A 24,775-nucleotide genomic window follows, 5' to 3' on the forward strand; every position below is an offset into this window, starting at 1 on the left:
TCATGGGAATGACGGTATATGTGTCTGCGAGGCTCGTGTTGGCTAGTGTTCTAAAAGGCTTCGTCTAAACCGTGGATATGGCTACGCAAATAACGCGTTCTTAAAGTAAAATCTTCATAAAATGTTTCCATTCACGCATATTACATCTTTACTCACCCACGATGCATGACCAAGCGAAGAAAAGCAAGAACAGCCGACCAACTGTTTCAAAGCGAGCGCAAACCTTGTCGTCTGGCCTGCAACTTTAGCGGCCCGCTGATACTTTTTACGTAACATGTAGTCGTACACACAATAACAAGTTCTCATAGTTAAACAAAACATGTTTTCGCGTAATAATAAAGCTAAAACAGCTTTTTACGTGCTGTTTTAGTAGAAAATGAATCATTCCTATCATTGTGACAGACAGAACGGTACTTGCCAAGCGCGTCTTCAAGGTGTCCTGTCTCTACAAGAACGATGCCAATCCGAATCCACAATATACCGGCATTCCCATGCATACCACTAGGGTGCCTCGATGCGCGCGCCCCCGCTTAGGGTGAGGACATCTGCGTCGTCTGCTACGGCGGCCGCCATTCTCGTTCCCACTGCATGCTCGTTCTCGCGGAGAACGGACTCCTCCGCTTTCCGGCTCCCTATCTCACGCTCGGCAGCGACTGGGGCTAACCCCCTTTCTCCCGCGCTGTTATGCGGAGGGCGTTAAAAGGCTGAATGGGCATTTTTCTTCGTGAACGGAGGCGCGGTAAACAGGATTGCATGGGAAACCTCACTGATGTCCCAATGCAAGTGAGTGAATTTGATCGGTAAGAAAATTCAGCCGACGCGGTCAATGCAACAACGTCTTGGTTCTGCACGCTTTGAAGAAACAGCATCAGCAACGGTAATAAAATATAAAGTCCCCTTTTCGTCTGGTAACAGCCAGATGAATACAAAAGCTGTTACCCAAGCAAACATGAAATCATTTATTCAGTGCTTATGAAAACACACAAAGTTAGAGATTTGTGTTTAATGGGAACGTGAACACTGAACATTATTGCACTTTTTAAAAGTCGACATTTATGTTAAATAGACCGTAATTGATAAAATAGTTGTGATCACTATATATATAGATGCAGACTTCAGACTTTGAAGGAAAAGGCTCGCAGAACTGCAGATTCCAGCTTGCTTACGCAAGGCTGACCCCTGCACAAGTCTTGCTTCCGTGGCCACTAGGATGAGTGCTCGGAATTTGTCGGAGATGAATTCGGAGCCTCACTCTGGCATATGCAGCAGTCAGCATTTTGCTTATTCGTTCTTTGTGAGCCATGCATGTGTTCACTGAGGGTTTGTCTATGCCTTCGAGATAGGCTATCAGAGAACGAAGTGGCGACTTCATGGTGAAAAATTTGCCTGTGCACCATGAGTTGACAGCGGTGAAATGTTCCTCGTAGTTTTTTAAAGTTTTCATGACATCAGCGCTTGGATATACGAGGTTTTGCCCATCCCTGACGTATTCCTTGAGTGCAGTCAGGGAAGCATACTGATCGTCAGGCTTGCCAAGGAGAGCAGCCTTGCACTGCGGACAAGTTATAGATTTCAAAATTCCTTTCAAAATAAAACCGCCAAGGTAAAACAAGATGCGGCACTCGGTTGACGTGAGCTCTTCAATGAACAGAATTTCCGTGTCGTTGATTTCATCGACTTCGCTTTCTGCACATTCCTTCTTGCTATGTGCAAGCAGATCGACAAGGTATTCGCGGTCGTCAAGTTCGTAGCTTGTTGATCTCGGAGTGTGAAGAAAGTGGCTGACGCTGACGAGTCGGAGTGCACACTTCAAGTCATACGCAGTGGGCACTGGCTTCATGAGCCGCACCACAGAAAAAAGGTTTTCTAGGCAGTCTTGCAACAGCCTGCTCGTGAGGAGGAATTCATACCCTTCACTGCCAAGAAGCACTTCTTGAAGGCGAAGGACAGCCGTTGTCGCAATTAGGACCCCTGCTTGCGATGGCTTCCACTGAGATCCAGTGCCCATTTTCAGTTCTCTGATGGTGTCTGTTGCCGTGCGTAGTGTGTCCAAGGCGGCATGATATTTAGTAATGTTCCTGCGGCTTAGCGCCATGGTGGGATGACGCGATGACATGAGGGCATACCACCTAGAAACGAGGTCCATAAACCACGCTGTTGTTTCGGCCTCTGGCTCAATCACTCCTTTTATTAGGAACCGAATAGCTGGTGGGGCTTCACGGAAGAGCTGGACAGCGACTCCTACTTTCATTTTGGTGAAGTGCCCACAACTAATGTGGGTTTCTGACAAATTTGGTGCTACCTTAAGTTCGTTGGCTGCGTCATAATCCAAGACGGCCTGTACATGCTCCAATTTCACCTTCGAGGCCGTCAGTCCGTTCCTGCTTACTGTAGTATCACTGAGTGTGAAAACTTTTGAGCTTAGAAGCTGTCCTTTCAGGTTCTTAAGGACATGTGCCGGGTCCGAGATGAAAAAAAGTTCCTTCCCTTTTAAGGTTGGGTGAGGTATTGAGCACGAAGTTGTCGAATGGCGGTGGCTCGAAAAGCCAAATTCTCTCCACATAGCGCGGTTTGCTGCACCCATGTCACATGTGATAACACGGACTCTTAGAGAAATCTGGCTGCATATCTGCACTATTTCCAGGACATATGCCTTGAGTACAGAGCCGTCCACGTGCCTACCAGTGAATTCATAGGCTATCACTTGCTTCCATCTCTGGTTTACCCCACCTAGCATAAACACCAAAGCATGATTGGCTGGCTCTTCAGGCTTTGAGGGCAACGTCGTTCCTCCCAGAAGCACGTCTTCGCCACGGTCGAGTTCAAATCCGGGTGCTATCTCCATTTCATCTAAAAAGAGAACGCAGTCTTTCTCCACGTCCTCCATTCCCTCTGCTTTCGACCTCATGACGTCGATCACTTCATGCAGGATACCTGGCAGAAACTTCAGGCCCTGAATTCTTCTTGCTAACGTTCTGCTGGATGGAAGAGGGTAGCCAATCTTTCTGAGTGTTTCATACCCGGTGGTTCCACAAGCAAATTTAATTTTTAGACCTTGCTTTACTGTTTGCGCTGACCACGAATTACCATGATTGTTGTTCCGAGAAAGAGCACGAATTTGGTCTTCATTTAAAAACTTCGTATTTCGTGAGAAATTAGTTGCCTCTTTCTGCAGCTTGCGTACCTGCATCTGTAGTTTTTTGACAGTGTTCTTAGATTCGTTATGATGTTGTCTAAGCTTATTATTGGCTGCTGTGAGATCTGCAATCTTCTTCCTAAGCTCAGCTGCCTCAGAATCGAGGGGTTGGGTCGCAGTAACTATTGCAGTTTCTTGAAGCCGTGCATCCCTGGGGGTCGAAGTAAGTTGCCCATTAGCATTGTTGGTTTCCGTAGCCGCCAATCTCTCATTTATCTCCCCGTCTGACGAAGAATCAGCGGGAGAAAATTCCTGCGTAGTTGAGGGAAGAACGTTTCTCACTTCTCGTGAAGAATTGTGTGCGGCTGCGTCGTCACAGAATAATGCAGGCACGTGTGCATTTCGTTCCCTTGGTGGCCTTCGCTCTTTAGGAAGTTCTGGAAACAGATAAATAAGAAAAAATGCCCATTACATATATTTAAGATTGTGTTAACTAAAAGCAGAATAGAAGGCGCGCCAGAAAATTTAATATGTATGCGCATGAATCGTTTCCTCACATAACTTTTTCAAATGTAGATAATGAGCCGATAAGCAACGTGGTAACAAATACCAGGGTCAGGAGGCATCTCACCTTTGAATGGGAACACCGTTGGTACAGCATTAGGCTTGAGCTTCTTCCACCCATCCGCGCGGTTCTGTTCGAAGCTGCTGGCTTCGAAATGAGCCTGCAGATGAATTTGATATTGAAATTAGCGGCGCATTTCCGGCTCGATAATGAAAACAATGAAGGCAGCACGCAAGAGAACACAGTAGTCCAAATATCAGTCGAATTACTCGAATGAGAGCCTCAATCTGCACATAACATATCCTGTCTATCTCATTCACTGACTTAATCCGCCATCGCAGAACGAAGCGTCGGGTTAACAGGCCAAAGAACAAATTAGTCGAAATATCAGGCGAATTACTCGAATGAGCGCCTCAATCTGCACATAACAACGATCTCTGTTAATCTCATTTACTGACATAATGCGGCGTCGTAGGACGAAGCGTCCGGTTAATAGGCAGCGGAAGCTACCCAACGCCGCACACATGTCAAAAACAACTTCAGAAATCGTGAGTGAATTAATCAAAATTGGTTCCTGGACCATCCATTTGCACAGTAATTGCCACAGCTTATGTGCCCTTGCTTGTCCTCATGCTCTGTGCCTTGATGCAATGTTTGGGCCCAGACCGCAATTCGCTGGCAAGCGCCTAGTAAAGGCAATTACCTTTGAATGAAAAGAAGCGGCGAAAGCACGCGTGGTACGTATTCCCCAGCGGACACGTGTCGTGCAATTTCGGATGCGAACAAGCAAGCGGCAGACAATGGCCTGTACCGCGCTGTAGTGAAACTCATTTACTTTGTTTTAGTGTTTCACGCAGCTTTTTTAAGCCGAGCAAGAAGAATATTGAACGACACTTAGCTGCCCAAACGAAACAAAATACAAATAAATCGCAACAAAAACAGCACTGAACCAACATGTGGCACTTACGCTGCAGACACACGAGGAGTTCGTCGGTTGCCACTTGTCACGCTTGACTCGCACCAGCCACAGAAGCCGCCTTTTTGGGTCCCTTGGAAAATGGAACATCCTCCAACCATTTCTCGAATGGTTGGAGCACTGAGGAACACAACATCCAGGCATTCTACGCCGATGAAAGCCGCGCGAACGCAGCAGCGTTTCGAGGACGCCCGCACAGCAGCGCGGCGAAGTCGACGCGGGCAACGCAATGGCGGAGGGAGCGCGCGAAAACAGGTTTAGGCGGCGCCGGCTGGTTCAAAGGGTGACCTCACCCTAAGCGGGGGCGCGCGCATCGAGGCACCCTACATACCACAGCGCAGCAGCGCCAGATTTCCCTCTAGGTAATGTAGTGAGAAACTCTATGCCCCGGGCAATACAGCGCCCTGGTCCACAAAATAGAGCTATCTTGTGGTCTCACAAAATCATAGAGTTTCTCACTATAACACCTAGAGGGTAATCTGGCGCCACCGTCTATGGGAGTTTCTTAAGGGGGCACCGTGCCGTCATGGGAATGACGGTATATGTGCCTGCGAGGCTCGTGTTGGCTGGTGTTGTAAGAGGCTTCGTCTAAAACGTGGATATGGCTACGCAAATAACGCGTTCTCAAAGTAAAATCTTCATAAAATGTTTCCATTCACGCATATTACATCTTTACTCACCCACGATGCAAGACCAAGCGAAGAAAAGCAAGAACAGCCGACCAACTGTTTCAAAGCGAGCGCGAACCTTGTCGTCTGTCCTCCAACTTTAGCGCCCGCTGATACTTTTTACGTAACATGTAGTCGTACACACAATAACAAGTTCTTATAGTTAAACAAAACATGTTTTCGCGTAATAATAAAGCTAAAACAGCTTTTCACGTGCTGTTCTAGTAGAAAATGAATCATTGTGACAGACGGAACGGTACTTGCCAAGCGCCTCTTCAAGGTGTCCTGTCTCTACGAGAACGATGCCAATCCGAAGTCACAATATACCGGCATTCCCATGCATACCACAGCGCAGCAGCGCCAGATTTCCCTCTAGGTAATGTAGTGAGAAACTCTATGCACAAAATAGAGCTATTTTGTGGTCTGGTCCACGGAATAGGTACTGCGCTTCGTTTTCCCGCGTTTGTTAGAGCGGGCTTTTAAATACGTTACGCGAAGAGTGGAGAGTGCAACCAATGTTCGTAAAACAGGTGCAAGAGTTGGGTGCGGGTGGCTGCCGACACTTGTTTCAAGCAGCTTGCTGAACTCTCATGCCCATCAACGCAGTAAAGCTGCTCAGTTTTGATAGACATGGCATCACAACGCTTTCTACACTCAACTACCAGCGTTGCAGGCAGTAGCTCAAGCTCATCACGGTCGCGTCCACGCAGCATGAAATGGCGAACTCTTACAAAGTGGGCGATGTCAAGATCGTCATCGGAGGCGTCTCTCAGTTCGACTGCATTGAAAGAAGGTGACCATGAAGATTTGCGTAACGAGTCGCAGGCGCTTCAGCAACGTTCACTAACAAGGTCAGTATTCATGCAAGGTGCTGACTGATGTTCTATCGTCGCGACGAAAAAAGCACCCCGCAACGAAAATAAGCGCCCCACGACTTCTGCAACACTAGTCAGAACCTTCCCAGAATTGGTGCTCATAGTTCCATGTATGAAACTCGAACTTTGTTGCTATAGTTACTAGATTAGTTCATGCATTGTTCAGAGACAAGGTACTTGTCTAGAACGCGCTCGTGACGGCCAAGGCAGCAGCCAAAGCATTGCGACCAGCAGGCCGAGAGAAGACGTCATCTCATAAATGTAGCCGTGCATGCACATTATGCCGGTTTCGTACGTACCATGTGCTAATGTCGCCAGTGCAACCCGGAGCACGCGCCACGCGCATTCTAGACGATCGAGTGTCGTGAACTCCGTACTAGCGCCATTTCATGTCTGTTAACCTAAAATTGCGTATTGGTCTTCTAACTTGGGGCCTTCATTAAACGATAATTTAAAACAGTAATTCAGTTTCTATTGTGCTCTTTATGCTGAAGATTAGATAACGAGGCCAGCTGTATGCAACAGAGTGGCCAAAAGAAATGGAGCAAATATTACTCCTCAGACTTGGCTGTTTTTACTAAAATGCAATAGGGGATACTGAAGATGATAGGAATCCTACAAAGGCTGGGAAATAAGCTCAGTGCTACCATGATTATAAGTATTGCTCTTATTTGTCTAAAAACTAAGCATGCAATGAGTGTAATTGCGGTAAAAATTATTCCAGAACATTCCTTTCTGGTATCCCCTATAACTTACTGTAAATGTGGCTTGTCTCTTGTCAGTTGTAATTAATAATAGGGCTGCATGGGAGGAATGCAAGCTTGCTTACGTGGAAGGTGCTACCTTCAGCTGAAGCTTTTTGCTGTGGCCTTATATGATAGTATGAACTGCTTCAGCATCACGGTGTCATAACTGTCTGTTGCTTGTAGCTATAAGTTACTAAGCTGTGACAGCCTAACCTGGCCAACACAGTACACTGTATTGGCTGCGAGACTTTTGGTTTGTTTCATGAATACATGTAATTTGTGTGCATTTTGAGTGTGCTTATGTTAATGCATTAAACAGCCTCACATGGTGGGTTAGCCTGCAACAGAAAGCAATTCAGCCAAATTTTTTTGTTATTGCATTATATTCCTCTAACATTTGCAACAGTAAAGTTACATGAAGTGTGTTGGCAAAAAGCACAAAGCCCATAATTTTGAAGCTTTATGTGTGTGTAGCAGTTGTTTGCTTTATTACCGGGAGGAATCACAAACCTTTGGTTACGCAGGAGCCCCCGGAGTCCATTGAGTGACAACACAAAATCCAGGTTACCGCATGAAAACACGAAAAGGAAGCGAACAATCAGTGGAGCTGGCTCGCCTCCACGAATGTCACCAAGAAAAGTGTCCAGGCCTGAGCTTGAGAAAGTAGCAACCTCCAGGGCACCTTCACATTCGACTTCAGTAGCCACTCCAGTAGTTGCACCACCTCGCAGGTCATTCTGGAGTACTTCTTATCGTGCTTCTGATTACTTGGTGCGAAATGTTCAAAATGGTAGAAAAAGTGCACCTGAAGAAAAGTCTGCTGATGGGTTCAGCAGAGTGAGGCAAGGACAAGCTAATACAAGTTCGCAGCTTTCTACCAGAAGTCAACAGGTAAAAGTCTTGATTTGGGTAGGAAGCACCACTGACTTTGGAAACAAAAAAAATTATAACTTGCAACTATTGAATGCTAGTGCGAATCTGGCCATTGGGATAAGTTTTGTAACAGCTAAAAATTATTTTCCATTTCCTTTGCTCTGGTTTCACTGCAGATGGCTTGGGTGTAAAAGCTATGGGCATATAACGCCATGGCCAAGAGTTTTAACTTAAGAGGAAGCTTTAGCTCAAGTGCTCCTATCTAAATATATGTAAAAAGAGAATTCGTTTCTCGTGGCAACCACTGCACCAAATTTGACGAGGTTTGTTGCGTTTAAAAGAAAAACTTAAAATCTAGTGACTGTTTGTTTCAAATTTTTTATTTAGATAATTAATTTTTGTTAAAAATTGGCAAAAATCGTAACTTTTCAGAAAATTAAACTATTAAGTTTACAACTCAGCTCAGCAAGGAAAACGATATCGCAATTCTGTGAATTGCATCTGATAGTACATCTAAAGCGGACAAAATTGATATGTTACGCTTGAATTTCAAAAAACTTAGTAATATGGAAATACAGCTTTTGCAGAACCCTTGTACACAACGTTAAAAAATTCACATAATATATAAAATTACATGTAGAATTTGTCCGCTTTGAATGATCTAATGGATGCAATTTACAGAATCGTGATATCTGTTCTTGATTCAGTGCTATTAATTTGTAAACTTCGTGCTTTTATTTTCTTCAAACTAGAATTTTTGAAAATCTTTTTAATAAAATTCAGGCCCTAAATAGTAATTCTGCTTCCAACAGTCACTAGAATTCAGCTTTCTCTTTCAAATGCAACAAATTTCATTAAAATCGGTCGAAGGGTTATATCAGAAAAATGTTTTTGCGTTTTACATGTATTTGAGTAAGCGGCGTCGGAGTCGGGCCTGAGCTAAAGCTACCTCTTAAAGATGACTGCTACAGTGGCTGCCACTTTGCAGCAACATGGGCTGTGATTTGTTACACGACACGCTGCGAATCATAGTGTGCATGCATTTCACTCTGGTGGTGTGAGATAAGAACCCTACTGTCTTGTTTCAGCATCCTCTTAGCTGTGGTTTTACTCGTCTATATCTATGTTTATTGCAAATCTTTAAAAGAACATTGCTAGCGACGCCTTGTCAAATTCAGTTGAAGACATAAGAGGATTTGCAGGGTCTTGCATCTGGTTCCTCTCGTCATCAAAATGCCACTTCAGGACGTGAAAGAATACTGGCCTCAACTTCAAGTGGCTCGATGACTTTAAAAGAAAAGCCCGCTGTCAAATTCAGCACAAAAAGGCAAGGACATAAATCTTCCACTTTGCGGTCACCAAGTAAACACAAGCAGGTGAGTGTAGATATTTATTTTAAAGAGAAGAACAAAAAAATGAAATAAAAAGTGCATTTATTACAAACTAATAAGCTCCAACTGCTGCAGAGGTTTGGAGAGTATCAAAATTAAAATAAAATGCCAAAATTAAAATAAAATGCTTTCAGCTTCTGTCTTATGAACGAACAGCATTGCTTAAAACTGTCCTTAACTCAAATTATAGTTTTTTTTCCTCATGACTAGAAGTTTCCATGAATGTTTTAATGTCTACCTCCTTGTTGTGAAGGAGATGAAGTGAAGGCGGGACCTGAAGCAGTTGCTGAGCTGAGGCTTTGTTCAATACATACCAAGCCATGAATCGTGTTGGAGCACTGTGCTGTGCTGGTGCATCATAGGCTTGGTGGCTTTTAAAGACAAGCAAGTGTCAACACTTAGTCTCTCCTTGCTCTTCCTTGTGTTTGCCTCCTTTAAAGGTCAGCTGCAACGAAATTGAATTCGCTTTGGCTAATTTGTTGTAAATGAGTAATATATACCACACAATTTCGTTCTGAGGGGGGGGCAGGGGGGGGAGGCTCACGTTGTAGCTTGGCCTACTGCTTATAAGGTTTGTTGAGGGATCAAATACATGAATAATAGCTGCCATGCCAAGATGCTGCAACCAAATTCTTGAATGCAACACACTGTCAAGACAAGTAAAATATGCATTTTTTTTTATTAAAGAATATACTCGTATGTCTAAAAAATTGTGCCTGAAATAACTGATATCAATGCTTCCATGTTTTCTCTCTATTTAATAAGTGAAGAAATTATCACACGAACTTTAGAACTATATCACTTTCAAACCGGCAAAGCAGTGCATGCCGCTGATATGAAAAATGTAAAGGCCATGAAATGAACAGGTTCAGGACAAATATTTTAATGAAACTTTGTCATTCAAGAGCCTTGTTTACATTTTGTTACATATGCAACGGCCAGCGAGAACTCTCAAAGACGCTGTCCTTTGTTACAATGTATTGCGCAGGAGCAGCTGTCACCGGTCGTGTATTGCGAGTAATTGAACCGAAATTGTAGTGGCATTGGAGAGCGCATATAAAAAGCAGGAGTTCTGCAAGATATATGAGGGCAAGATTAATGAAAGTGAGCCAAAGTGAATATATGACAAACGGGGTACTTTATTTAAAAGTCTCCATGAGCATTTAGCCATTTGTCCCACTGACTAACGAGTTGCATGATTCCCGTCTCATAAAACTCCTTGGGTTGCTGCTTCAAAAAGTCTGTAACTGACCCTTTCACGTCATCATCCGACACGAATCTGGTTCCCTTGAGCTGTTTCTTCAAATGACCCAAAATGTGGAAGTTGCAAGGTGACAGGTCTGGGCTGTATGGGGAATGTTGCAGCATTTCTCACTTGAACTTGGCCAGTTTTGTGTTAACCACATCAGCGACGTTGGAACGGGCATTGTCGTGGAGCAAGATGGCGCCATTCTTCAATTTTCCAGGTCGTTTATTCTTGATTGCGACACGCAGTCGATCCGGCGCTTCACAATATCGGAAAGGATTGATAGCCTCTTCAGGTTCAGCAAATTCAATCATTAATGGCCCCCGACTATCTAAAAAGAAAGTCAACAACACCTTTCCGGCAGGAATAACGGGTTTTGCTTTCTTTGGGGGGTGGTGAATTCAAATGTTTCCATTGTAAGCTTTGCCGTCATGTTTCAGGCTCGTAGTAGTGTCACCATGATTGGTCTCCGGTCGCAATCGCAGGCAAACAGTTGTCACCCTTATTGTGATACCGGATTAGATGAGTCAAAGCAGCGTCAAACTTCTCTGTCTTCTGCCGGTGCTTCAAAATCTTGGGCATCCATTGCGCACACAACAGCCGATAACCGAGATGTTTGTGAATTATGGTGTGACCCGAACTGTGACTGATGTTCACACGTTCCACCTGTTTATCTATGCTTATCCTCCATTCTTTTCTAATCAGCTCATCAGCTTTTGCAGTTGTGTTGGGGGTGATTGCGCGGTGGCTTTGGCCCGGTCTTGGATGGTCTTTGGAACTTTCACTTCCTTCTTTGAACAATTTGCTCCAATGTTTCACACTGGCCAATGAAATGGAATGTTCAACGTACGCGGCAGCCATACGGCTGCTAATTTCCTTTTGGCAAACACCTTCAGTTGTCAAAAACCTCACGACACAAGGCTCTTCAACTTTAGAAGCATCCATTATGTCATGTGACCATGTTCAACCCAGTGTATGAGAGCATTAAAGAACATTTATCCTCACACCTGCGTGTCACTTTTGTAAATGAGAGACGCCTCTATGCTACGCGCATGCCTCGAAGATAATGAACCAAACCATTATTGTGCGGGATGGGTTGGCTTACTTTCAAGTTACTCACCCTCGTACATTAGAAATGTGAAGATACAGCTTCATAAAGGGCAAAAACGTGTCACTGGAAACAAAGTTCACTGCACGTACACACAAAACCTCGCAACAAAGTATTTAAATATACGTACAAGTCTCTAATAAACATACATATCTAAGAAAAGGTCACAGAATATAATGCGTCAAGCAAGGCAAATAAACATGTTGCGCAACCAGAGATTCACAGATCACAACATCCCCCCTCCACTCCCCCTTATGTATCGTGCACGACAGTAGGCGGCCCGCTTCCTCCCCGCTTTTCTCCCTTGCGCGCACAAGACTGAGCCACCATCGTCTGCTCACCCGTCACACCCCACCCTCTCCCGCCCTTACGCTTTCACTCGCACATAAACCATGCGCCACGCGGTGACAATGTTATCGCCGTTGGACTTTATACAGAACATGACAGCGACGGCAGGAATGCGCCTGGAGTCTCCATATAATTGCTATCAGTAATATAATAGTATCCGGCAATTGAAGCGTACCGTGGCCCATTACTTTCCGCAAAAGAATAAGAAGTAACAAAATCGAACTTTCACCATGTGACAATTTGCTGCGCCGCGGCAATGTCTTTCTGTCTTTTGTGGGGCGGGAACATGGAAGTGAAAAAAAAAAAACGCAAAGGAAAGCATGTTGGCCACAATCAAATGCCTACTTTGGGCACTTAATGTGGCTACCAAAGGAATATCAAAGAAATCCTGAGACGCTTGGTCCACAGAGAACCCTACGCATACTGCTCGGTATCCTACACTGGCGAGAGGTTGTGCTCAAGCGAACGCGTTGCAATCTGTCGAGTCCCCACAGTGATGGCGGCGAGCAACCATTGTTTCTTTTTCTCATCTGCTATCCATAAAGTGTCCGAAATTCTGCCAGGCGAAAATCCAATCGGCCAGAGAAAAGCGAACGCGCACCGAATTGCTCCGCGCGTGCAGCAACACGAGAAAAACGCAAGCTGGCTCTGGCAGCCCACAGGTAGCAAGAACAAAAAAATTGAAGAGGCTCAATGTGTCCTCGCGAATAAAAGTCAAAGTAGGAAAATAAATAAGAATGGAGTTACCTTTGCTGGCTTTACTGTCTTGACATGGATGCTTTGGCGCAGGTGAATAAAATGTTGATATCCTTTTCTGTAACATGATGGCACAAATAAACCACCACAACGTTTCGTCCCATCGGACCTCGCTGTGTGCTTTGTCAACTTCTCATATAGTCTGTTGATTCGGCTGGTCTCGTTGTATGGTGCAATATACGACTTTAGGAAAGTCAATGCGCCTTTGGCGACAAATGTTTATAAGAATATTAAGCCCACCAATTTCCAGAATAGAAAATCTAAAGCATGACTTTGGAAATGTCAATGCACCTTTCGCATCAAAAGTTTACAAGAAGTTTATACCCATAGAGTTTCGGAATTGAAATCCATGCGCTCCGTAGATTCCGCGGCCTCCGCGAGATGCCTCGACGAGCCCTGTCGCCATTGAAACGCCCTTGAAACTTTGTGCTCGGATGGGGCTCCTTGCGTTAAGTATGAACCCCATGCAAGCGATCTTGCACGCAACAGCGACAAGCAATGTCATGGAGATGGTTGTCGCGTTGGCTTGTCGCCTACAAGTCGTACCCCATGCAAGTGACCATTTTGAGTGATGTCTTCCCGGTCTTGCCGGTAGGAGGGCAGCATTATACGCGCCGAAACTAGCATGACACATGCTTTGTTCATTTAAGTTGACATATTTTACTGTAAAAAGCAGCATAAAATATTTATGAGGGTCTTGCAGTAGATTCTTATCCTTGCACGTATAAAAATTTAATCGGTTGCTCATTCCGTTCGACAATGATAGTATTTGAGTGATGAACATCCAGTTCCAGCTTCGTGCTATTGGCTAGTCACTTATAGCACTTCCGGGCGACAAGCGACGAATACTAGGTTTGCAAAGCCAAGTGATCTGTTCAAGCGACAGCTCGTCTTGTCGCTCGAAGCCGTCGCCGTCTCATGGGGTTTAGCCTTTATGTGACTCCGGTGCATGGGTGTTCCCACAAAATCCAGCCCAATTTCTCAATGTTCGCACTGAAATCCTGGCACTGAAAAATCCGGGAGGAAGAAGAAGTTTGGTTTGACACAGTCGTACTGCTGTCTCGCTGTCTAGTGTTTTTGAATTTTTTCAACGTTTTGTCAAATAGATTTGTCAAAGACGTCGGACGACTCGTCAAGGTACCTTCCCTACCGGAGGCCAGGGGGGCTTTCGCCTCCCGTCGCTTCGATAGGAGCCTGCAGAAGAGCCCGATCTGGTAGCAGTGAGAGCTCCGTCATGACTACGCCTGACCTGACACCAGGCCAGAGGCCACCGACTGACCCTGAGAGCAACCGTGGCTGTAAGCGATACAAGGCTGCAGAAACAGACGACGAGTCTACGCTTATTGACGATTGTGACATAGCTGACATCACAGATCTGGACTATGAAGGCTTCAGGCTTGTGCGGCACCACAAGAAGAGGACCGTCGGAATCCCAGTGATTGTTACGCCTGCCACAGAAGGAGCCGACCTGAAAAAAGTAAATCCCATTGTTCTGTCTACAGAAATTGAAAAAATTCTTGGCGCATCGCCAGTTAGGAGCCGCTTTACTGCTCAAGGAGCCCTGCTTCTAGATGTACAGACAGAAGAGCATGTGAATTCCCTTCTCAGCTGCAAGTCAATCTCAGGGACTGCAATCTCAGCACGAGTGCCCAATTCGTACCTGCAAAACACGTGCATTATTAGAGGAGTACCGAAGTGGTACACTGATGAGGAACTGTTGCTATACCTAAAGCCACAAGGAGTTTACCATGCAAGGAGAGTCACGCGACGCGTCCAAATTTCCGAAACCGATTGGGAGTCCAGGCAAACCAGCTCCGTGGTTCTTACGTTCGCTCCAAATACAGACCGTCCAGAGAAGATCAACTTGGGCTTCACAAGACACGAGACCATTGACTACGTTGAGACACCACCTCGGTGCTTCAAGTGTCAGCGCTATGGACATGTGGCCAAGCACTGCCGTGGTGAGCAGCAGTGTAAGAGATGTGGAGGACCCCACGATTTCAAAACATGCGCGTGCAGAGAGAAATTTCTATGTGCTAACTGTAGTGGTGGTCATCCAGCTAGTTATAGCAAGTGTCCTATGCGGGCAGCGGCAATAAAGCGTAAGAAAACGTTTATCTTGGGGCCAACAGGAAACGATGAGAAACATACGACGAAGAAAAAGACAGAAAGTCAAAGAGAGTCAGACGAAATGAGATGGAGCTCAAAGAGTGAAACTGATTTTCCAAGCCTGAAGCCTTCTCCAGGAATCCAGGACACAGTGGTGCCATCGCGCAGTGGACCGGCTAAAACAGTGAAATCAATGAACAGAGGCCCCGTAGACGAGAAGACTGCTGAACAACCGGAACAGCGAAGTTATGTGTCTGTACTACAGCGTTGCGATGAAAACACACCACAGGAGGACTGTCAGCAGGTGCTACGTGCTCTCTTCAAGGCCTTGCGATCACACATAGAGAAGATGCCGGCGAGCTCGATGAAGCAAATGCTCGAAGTAGTCCTGTCTCTCGAGTCAGTGATTCTCAGCTCTGCCTCTTTTTAAAGCAACTATCAATATAGATGCGGTCAGGACACAATGTTCACCGTCTCGTCCACAGGTGCCACTTATTATGCAATGGAACTGTGCGGGTCTTGCGTGCCATTTACCTGAACTGTCGCTTTTCTTGCGTAACATGCCTGTGCTGATATTGGCCCTGTCCGAGGCTGGTCTTCCAAGTTCCAGATCAATTGCTGGTTATGTCGCACATGGAAACCAAAGTATTCCAACATTTCCGAACGGAAGCGCCAAGCTATATGTGAGACGTGAAATACCACATTACGTTCTACCAGTGCAAGACCTTTGCAGCAGTGCTTTGGAAGTCACTGCTGTACAAGTGCGGCTGGGAAACCGAAGCCTCAGCGTGGCCTCCGTGTATGTGAGCTCTCGCCTGAAGGTCTCGATGCGAGAAATTATAAGAGACCTCTGCAGCCGCTGCCCAGCTCCTAGGATTATATGCGGCGACTTCAACGCGCACCATACTCTCTGGGGCGACAAGGCGTCTGATGCACGTGGAAAGCAAATTGTTAGTGCTTTAAACACCGAGGGACTATGCGTGGCAAATGACAAACAGCCAACGTTTTTTCGACCACCGGCCTCTTACAGTGTCATTGACTTGACGTTACACTCAACGGACATCCTCGCATCGTCAACGACTAGTAAAGATAGAATGGGCAGTGATCATTTTTCTGTCTTCGTTAACATTGCTGGATGTAGAACCAACGGCCGAAGATCCTGTCCGGTGACGCATTGGGATACGTACAGGGACGGCCTAAGCGACTCATCTGGAGACCTGTTCGCGGACATGCTACGTAGCAAGAGATTGGCTACCGCTGAGCTGAAGCTACCCGACCACTTCCCCGCTCCGGATCTAAAGCTCAAAAATCTATGCGCTGCCCGCAGAAGAGCGGAACGGAGGCTGATGAGGACGAAGGACGACCCACCAATGAAGACTATTTTCAACAGGATTAACGCAGTAATTCGACGTTATACAAGGAAACTAAGAAGAGATCAATGGGCATCATTTTGTGCAAGCCTATCGGTCTTCACACCAGTTCCACGGATATGGTGGGTCGTTAATAACCTTGCTGGAAACTTTCGACCAAACAAGCCATTTGAAGCCCTAGCATTGAAGTTAGGGAAGACACTCACTTGTCTTGCGAATGCCTTCGCTGAAATATACTCTTCCGGAAGGTCAGCTAGCACAACCAGCCCGCCCCCGCTGCTATCGTCGTCTCTAATGGATGCTCCTTTCACACTCAGAGAGCTGGAACTAGCTATGAGCAGCCTCCGACGTCGCTGTGCGGTGGGACCTGACCTTATCAGTAATCAGATGCTGACTAACCTACCGGTTGAGAGACGACGTGATTTGCTGGCATTTTTTAACCAAGTCTGGGCCAGTGGGGCTATCCCACATTTATGGAAGGTAGCATGGGTGGTACCGGTTCTGAAGCCTGGAAAGAACCCTGCAGCTCTGGACTCATACAGACCGGTATCACTGACCTCGTGTGCAGCGAAGCTAATGGAGAAGATGGCGTGCACAAGACTCACTTGGTATGTCGAGCAGGGTCGAAAACTACCATCGTGCATGACTGGGTTTCGGCAGCGTCTAAGCGCTCAAGACAATGTGCTGGACCTGCTAAGCCACATAGAACATTACAGTGCGGATGGCCTGTCGACACTTGCTGTTTTCATGGATGTTTCTCAGGCTTACGACTACGTGTCTCAAAGAGCCATCATCAGCCAGTTGCAAGTTATAGGCGTCACGGGTCATCTCTTGCACTTCATACATACGTTCCTCAATGATCGTCGCATCAGAGTTCGTCTTGGCGACACTTTGAGCGATGAAATACGTATATTTCGCGGTGTGCCACAGGGGAGTGTTTTATCTCCCTTATTATTTAACATTGCCATGAGTAGCCTCCCAAGAGTACTAAACCATCGAACACCAGTGAAGATATCTATATATGCCGATGATATCTGCATATGGGTCTCCGGCTACCAGCATCGCCGCCTCGCACGAATAGCCCAGGGAGCAGTAAAAGCCATTCAGGGCCACTTGGCAACGATTGGATTATCGCTATCAGCAGAGAAATCATCATTCGTACTATTTCCTGGAGTGAAAAGAAAATCTACACGCTTGACGCTGAATTTGGACGGATACCAGATTCGACAAGTCACCAACGTCCGATTTCTGGGCGTTACCTTAGACTACAGGCTACTCTGGCGCCGCGGCGTTGACCACGTTGTGGCGTCATCGTCACCCAGGCTACATGTGCTCAAGCGAGTCGCTGGCATACGCTGGGGCAACCACCCGACGTCGATGCTACGACTACATACAGCGTTGGTTACCAGTCGAATCCTGTATCAGCTACCTCTGATGTCACCCTCAGACAGCCAATACGAGCGCTTAGAAGCCATCCACAGAAAAGGTATCCGACTTTGCCTTGGAGTACCTCAGCCAGCGTCAAACAAGAAAGTGCTCTACGAAGCTGAGTCACGCCCTCTACGACTCCAGGCTTTCCAGGCTCAGATGATCCAGCTCCTACGATTGAGTGAGTCTACGCCCGGTAGAGCCCTCTTGCGACGTATAGGTAACAGGCCGCGCTCACATTTTTATGCAGCATTGAACACGCTTCGCGTATTAGGATTGCGCTGCTCGAGACAGAGGGAAAGGATAGAACCACCCTGGACATTCGAGGACATCACATGCAACTTAAGTGTACCACGATTGCAATCAAAGAGCTGCATCCCATCTGCAGAAGCGAAGTCATTAGTCCTGGAACACCTGAACACGATTTACCCGAATCACCTACAAGTATGCACAGATGGCTCTGTCAAGGCAGACGAAGACCGCTGTGCAGCTGCAGTCTATGTTCCCTCTCTAAGATATACGTGGTCTGGCCGTCTGGACTCTATAGCCTCGTCGACAGTTGTGGAAGGCGTAGCACTAGCTTCTGCGCTGCGCAAACTAAAGACTTTGCCTCCGCAGAATGTGGTTGTCCTTACGGACTCGAAGGCCGCATTACAACAAATACACCGTGGTTTGCCATCCCTCAAGTTCCCACGCAAATCACTAGCCTTCGTGAAAGAACTCAATAACAAAGGCTTCGCAGTAAAGTTTCACTGGATTCCTTCCCACATTGGCATCTCAGGAAACGAAAAAACTGATGCGCTTGCATACGCAGCACTCTATCAACCTCCCAAAATCAAGGCTCCAAAGAGTAATCAAGTGCAAAAATCTGACATTCGAAATCACTTTGCATCGCTTTGGGTTCCACCGCATATGCCCTGCGTAACCAAGAGATTGCACCGAGAGGAAGCCACACTTCTATATCGAATAAGGACAGGATCTGCTAATACACCGGCCTGGTTATTTAAAACGGGGCGAATCAATTCTCCGAACTGTACGGCATGCAATGAGACAGGAGACATTGAGCACTTTTTGTGGTCCTGCCAGCAATTCCAAGATGAAAGAGACACTCTCCTGAAAAATCTGCAAAACAAGGACCTTCCGCATGCGCGCCTGCAAGACCTTATATTTCCCGAGGGATCAGTTATAGCCCGCAAAGAAACTTCACGTCTCCTCATCGATTTCTTAAGAGAGACCGGTTTGATGGACATATGGTGAAATCCTTCAGCGGTATTGTGCGAGACGCTCGGGCGGAGCAATTGCCGGCCTTGTTCGCCAGGCTAAACCCGCCTGTTGCTACAATTCACCACCACCACCACCATCTCTTCAAGCATGAAAAGGACATTCTAGACAAAATGCAGAATAATTTCCGGTGCCTAGGGTTGTTTTGGTCAGCGGTGCACGGCAGCACGAAAAAAAATTTGGGGGGGGGGGGGGGGGAAGGGGCTGAGCGCCATAAGCCTCCCCTCCCCTGGCTACACCCCTGATACCACGAAACCAATGTTGGAAAAGCGGCAAAACTGTTAATTGTATCTTTTTTTGTTGTTGTTGTTGTTGTTGTTGTTGTTGTTAGCAGCCTTTAAACAACACCTAAGCAGATGATGCATGCCCCTGGAACTGTCACTATGATGCAAGTCCCAGCACATTGCATCACAGATTTTTCAGCATGCCGCGGGTGCTCGGGCTGGCTTGTGTATCGGTGGCGAGAGGGCTCGTCATGGTACCCTGCGGTGGCTGTAGTACCTACACTACACAGCTGCATGGCCCCCGAGATTGCACCGTTGCAATTGCTGAGGCCATGCCAAAGAACCGCACATTAGTTTATGCATGACTTCTGGTGAGCAGTAATGACCATGTTTTTTTTTCTCTCCTTTATTTTTCAGTATTAGAAATGGCTATTTTTGCAAGCTCGTTGTGATGCTTCCCCTCGTATTTCAAACAACAAACTTTGCACAAAGTCTCCTCTATATCTACATTATCTTAAGCTAGGTTTTCCAATCCTCTGGGGAATATTAAGTGGTAATGTTCGGGTTCGAAGTGGCTCAAGCATGTCAGTGTCACCTGAAGTACCTGAGGCCACTATAGACATATGCAAACACCCATGAGGAAAGGTACACAAAAATGTCTGGTTTGCTGAAAAATTGCTGTGGTTGAACACGGTTGAACCAAGTTTGTTAAGCTGCAGTACGGTTTTACTTGTTTTGGGAATGGACACAGACGCTGTTCGGCATGGCAGCAGCAGCGAGCGAATTGACCTTTATGCTGTTCTCACGCCTATGCGAGCTAAGTGTTGAAAGCATAGCGCACACAAAGCTACCAGCACTCGGCGTACTTTGTACACATCGCAGATTGCTTTGAAGATGAGGCCCACTTAACCGCGCACTTTGTCCACATCGCAGATTGCTTTCAAAATATCGCCACCCATGCGGTGTATGCAGTAGCTTCCGGTAGTGGCAGGCTAAGTCCCAGTTTTACCTTGGCTGAGCTTGAAGGTCAGATTTACAGAACTGGTGTTGGGCTGCTGAGCACGAGGTCGCGGGATCGTATCCCGGCCACGGCGGCCGCATTTCGATGGGGGCGAAATGCGAAAACACCCGTGTGCTTAGATTTAGGTGCACGTTAAAGAACCCCAGGTGGTCAAAATTTCCGGAGTCCTCCACTACGGCGTGCCTCATAATCAGAAAGTGGTTTTGGCACGTAAAACCCCAAATATTATATTATATATTATTATATAGATTTACAGAACCAGGCGTTTTCTGGGTTTGTAGAGTAGAGCTATCGCTCTAAAGCCTTATTTCTTTTTAACTGAGACGCACAGCCTGAGACTGACAAGCACACTGTGGTGTTCACAAGTTCAGGTTTGAACAACAGTCCTCAATTGTAATTTGTATGTGTAGCGTGCAGTGATTGTTTATTTTTTCGGAACTCTTGGGTTCATATACTTTTGCTCACAGGTGTACAACTCATCACAGACAAAAGGCCCATCTGGAGTCACCTGTTAACATCTGCTCAGTTGTGCTTTTACGTCTGGTACAATCCTGAAAATGCCATTGTTATCCTCTGTTAATCAGGCCTTGCTGCTTAGTAGACATGGAGGAATGAGTATTTGAATGGCAGGAAATATACAGCTAAACCTCCTTATAAAGAACTTCAATATAACGAAATTCTCGATATAATCAAGTACTGAACTTTTCATAACCTCTTGTCCATAGAACACCGTGCATTTAGACCCGCCGTGGTTGCTTATAGTGGCTACAGATTTGGTCTGTTAAGCATGAGGTAGCGGGATCGAATCCTGGCCATGGCGGCTGCATTTCGATGGGGGTGAAATGCCAAAACACCCGTGTACTTAGATTTCGGTGCACATTAAAGAAAACCAGGTGGTCCAAATATGCGGAGTCCCCACTACGGTGTGCCTCATAATCAGATTGTGGTTTTGGCTTGTAAAACTCCAAATTTATTTAACGCCATGTATTTAGAACCTCAATATAACGAAGTGTGTTTGTATACGACTTCAATATAACGAAATTTCACTGCCACGGCAAAGGAATGCCAAGACAATAAATAGAAACTTCTGCGGATGCAGATTGTCAAATGATTAAATTGCAAGCGGCTGCTTGCAAACGCGCCTCTCAAATCGCAAGCCGCTCGACAAGAGCGCAAGTCAAAGTGGATTCGCATCATGTTTTGTAATAAGTCCAAGTGCGATAAGATCTTATCGCGCACGTCTCGTTGGCGCGTGTCTCGATTTCTTGCGCACATCTTGGCCATGCATGACTGTAAGTGCGGCTGAATGCATACACAGCTGCGCACCCTACTTTAGAGGTAATCTGCCATGCGTGCAAATAGTGGGCGTGCCATGACAGCATGGCACCATGTAAGCTGTATTTCTACGCATTTAGTATTGGAGTTTGCGTAATCTCGAGTTTCGGTGACCTGCTGGAGCAAGAGCCAGACGAGGCATTCACTCCCTGCTGCCGGAGCTTTTCCTGATAGCATCGTCCCAGTGTGAGCGATGCTGTCAGCGGCGGAGGTGGAGTGCACACGAAAGCGTGGCTGGCTTCACTTAATTCTACAGCCGATGTGAACATATCGTCAACGTACGTGGCATGAAACCGTATCATTCGTCGCCGACTCCCAACTTATCATATCAGATGATCAAAATGAATGGTTTTGTCAAATTTGCTTTTTTCGATTGTCTGATAATTTAAAAAATTGTGCGGCCCCTTTCCGTGTAATAAAAATCATTCGATGACTACTAATTTTCAGTACAGGTAGAATTTCAATAACAACGAAATTTCAATATAACGAAGCAAATTGTCGACTTTACAGACTTCTTCGTATCGAGGTTTAACTGTATCTCTGCCAGTGCATGTTGGCAGCCTATTTCACTGAACTTGCTGCACTAGTTCAGGAAGCACAACATTTTCGACATTCTTTATTAATGTGCAATCTTATAGGAGTAATGACACGAAAATCTTGTGTCACACTTTTTTCTTGTCACATTATTTGTCACAAAAATAATGAATTACAGCGCCTATTAATGTGACCTGTTCAAAGTGCCCAAGTACAGCGTAGCAGCTTTGGATGTGAAAAAGGAGGCTATTCACATTAAAAGAAGTGAGGGAGGTGCTCGCATGGTATTATAAACAGCTGAGGAGCGCTCCAGTCAGCCCGGTGCAGGGATTGAAGGCCGTGCAATGACTATGTTGCGAAGAGCTGCCACATTGCCCCTTCCCATTGTACACTTCTCTTGGAAACAAAGAGGAACCTGCTCTCCCCTCTTGCCCTGTCGAGTGCTGAATGGATTCAGCTCTCGGCAGCACAATCATTGTGTGTGTATATGCATCAGTAATATTTGGCACCACGAGAACACCACATCAAGTTTTGGTGAAGTGAATAGCCTCCTTTTTCACATCCAAAGTTATGCTTCAGTCGGAAATTCCATTTTTGAACTGGTCACATTAAAAGGCAGAGTAATTATTTTTTGCACTATTGAATAGTTTGGGCTGCATAGCGTAATTACGGAGTCGGCAGCCATCCTATAAAGAAACAAAGATGACACAAATTTTGTCATTACTCCTTAAAAAAAGCAAGAGTTGTCTTGGAATATAAATGTTTTTTTAATCTTAATTATTTGAGTTATTCTGCAGTAAGCTTGTAGATATATCTAACTTTACATGCTTGTTTGGAATCTGTGTGAGGAAGATTTCATTTACATGCAAGTTTTCTTGACTATCTTGTGAACTTTGCAAAAATCAGTCAGATTTTGTTAAACAGGGCATTAATGGCTCTTGTGTCGTTCAAGAAATCGAATAAGACCAACCTTATTGTACTGTCTACTTTAGAATAAAAGTTGCGAGACTTGTTGAAAATTTTCGGCGTCAACACTCGGGAGAGTGTTTTTCTGGAAGTCTGGCAATTCTTGTTCTAGGGAAGACAGATCAAATTAAAACATTAGGTAAACAAAGATGGGGCTCATATTCGAAATAAGCACATAAAATTACATGTATTTACAAGTTTTCAGCATCATACTTTGAACAATAACGATTAAAAAAAGTTTACAATCTAGGACTTACCTAACTCTTCTCTTAATTTGACTGTGCCACCTGTGTCGTGCTCCTATATTTGAATTTTGATGTTATGAGAGAACCAGAACTCCATGTGTTAAAGTACAGGCATTCTACAAGCTCTTCGTAGCCAGCAACATAATGCCATGATTGTTAATTACTCGTTTTGGAATGGATGTAATTACTGCTTCGCAAACAAAACAGCCTATCTAGATGGCAGGAAGATATTCTGCAAGTTGCAGCCAGTGCAGCACTGTCGAGTCTTGTGTACACCAAGTCCAACTTCATATACTTCTGCCGCTCTGCTCCTTTGTTTCAACAGTGCCACCCCTCTAATAATCCAAAAAGACAATTATAATAGTTTGTTTAAAATCATAGATGGCAGAACAGCCTAGGCACATTTTGTGTGTTGGTTGCCAGTGGGTCATGCAGCACACAGAATGCAAACGCTTTCATTGAGTGCATCATGGGTCAGTGGTTGGCCACAGCATTTCAGCTCAGCCAGATATTCTTCCATTTGTAACCTTATACATTAAAATTTATACCTCTGCGTTCAAGTGCCGTAAAGTTATTTCAGCCGCCAGCAGATGAGTGCATGTAATTTGGCTTCTGGGTAGGAGGAATACAGGCAGTGAAGTTTAAGCATGAAACGTAATGAAGCTTTTTTAGGCACTGAGCTGCAATTTTTACAAGGGCTTGTGAAAATGACATTTAAGCATTTACATGCTTCATTGTAATCAAGGTGCTTTGTTTCCTGCAGGTTGCACCAAAAAAAGCTGTGAGAAACAAAATGTTGGCAGAGATCGAGCGTCATCGGTCATCTACAGTGACACTCATCCCCCGCCTTCCATTTGCTCGTGTTGTGCGCGAGATTCTTTTTCGTATAACTGGTGATGATTTTAAGATGCAGAAACTGGCCCTGAAAGCACTCCATGAGGCCAGTGAAGCAGTCATTGTGGCACTTTTGGAAGGTTCTAATGTTCTCGCTCATCATGCTCACCGTGTCACAATTATGAACAGGGATTTAGATAATTTGCTTACCTTGATAAAAAGCTATGGCAACCTGCACGGCTGCCTCTCCTAAAGGCATTAAGTCTTTTCATGATGGTTTTAATGTGAAATAATCATGCACTAAAATGAACAACTTGCCAGATCTGTGTGGTCTGCATGGAAACAATGAAAATAGTCAGAAATATTAATGGCTTTTATTCTGCTTAATTCATAATCACGTTTTACTTATCCAGTTACATTGGAGTGAAATTTTTTTTATACTCATGCTTGCATTTTATTGTATGCTATTTGAGGTGTCAGATAGTACAAATAAAGTTGTTTAAAAGCTTCCTGGTGACCTTAGCTAATATTCACTGAATATCGGCAGGATGTTTTTTGCTATCTATTCAAAGCAAGGACACCTGACTACTTATGATCGCCGTCAGTGATTGATCAATGGGGTTTGATGGTCCATACCAACACAGTACATACTATGAGGGATGATCTGTTAATGTTCACAGAATTAATGCTTGGTACATGAGCGTTTTAGCACTGCACTCCCATCAGAGTGCGGCTGTTGT

The 24,775-nt window shown here is 45.3% G+C and overlaps 1 protein-coding gene and 1 long non-coding RNA gene across 2 annotated transcripts; one reads left to right on the top strand and one right to left on the bottom strand.

Moving 5' to 3' along the window:
* Nucleotides 1-3,514: 3,514 nt before the first annotated feature.
* LOC142557303 (uncharacterized) lies at nt 3,515-4,998 on the bottom strand. Its single transcript, XR_012822754.1, has 3 exons — nt 4,669-4,998; nt 3,768-3,861; nt 3,515-3,573 (listed from the first exon to the last, which is right to left on the bottom strand). It is a non-coding gene; the product is annotated as an uncharacterized LOC142557303 (long non-coding RNA).
* Nucleotides 4,999-5,726: 728 nt separating this feature from the next.
* On the top strand, nt 5,727-24,545 carry LOC142557308 (uncharacterized). Its single transcript, XM_075669045.1, has 4 exons — nt 5,727-6,196; nt 7,491-7,857; nt 9,042-9,215; nt 23,965-24,545. The coding sequence occupies exons 1-4, from the start codon at nt 5,976-5,978 to the stop codon at nt 24,286-24,288; spliced, it is 1,086 nt and encodes a 361-aa protein (XP_075525160.1). The 5' UTR covers nt 5,727-5,975; the 3' UTR covers nt 24,289-24,545.
* The last annotated feature ends 230 nt before the right edge of the window (nt 24,546-24,775 follow it).

The sequence above is a fragment of the Dermacentor variabilis genome, chromosome 1 (assembly GCF_050947875.1).
Source record: "Dermacentor variabilis isolate Ectoservices chromosome 1, ASM5094787v1, whole genome shotgun sequence".
Classification (NCBI taxonomy): Eukaryota; Metazoa; Arthropoda; class Arachnida; order Ixodida; family Ixodidae; genus Dermacentor; species Dermacentor variabilis.

What these genes read in the sequence shown, in the direction of transcription:
- LOC142557308 (XM_075669045.1), top strand. Translation starts at nt 5,976, where the DNA reads ATGGCATCACAACGCTTTCTACACTCAACTACCAGCGTTGCAGGCAGT. An exon ending in TTTCTACCAGAAGTCAACAG is followed by an intron (nt 7,858 to 9,041) that starts GTAAAAGTCTTG and finishes GAGGATTTGCAG; the next exon opens with GGTCTTGCATCTGGTTCCTC. An exon ending in CACCAAGTAAACACAAGCAG is followed by an intron (nt 9,216 to 23,964) that starts GTGAGTGTAGAT and finishes TGTTTCCTGCAG; the next exon opens with GTTGCACCAAAAAAAGCTGT.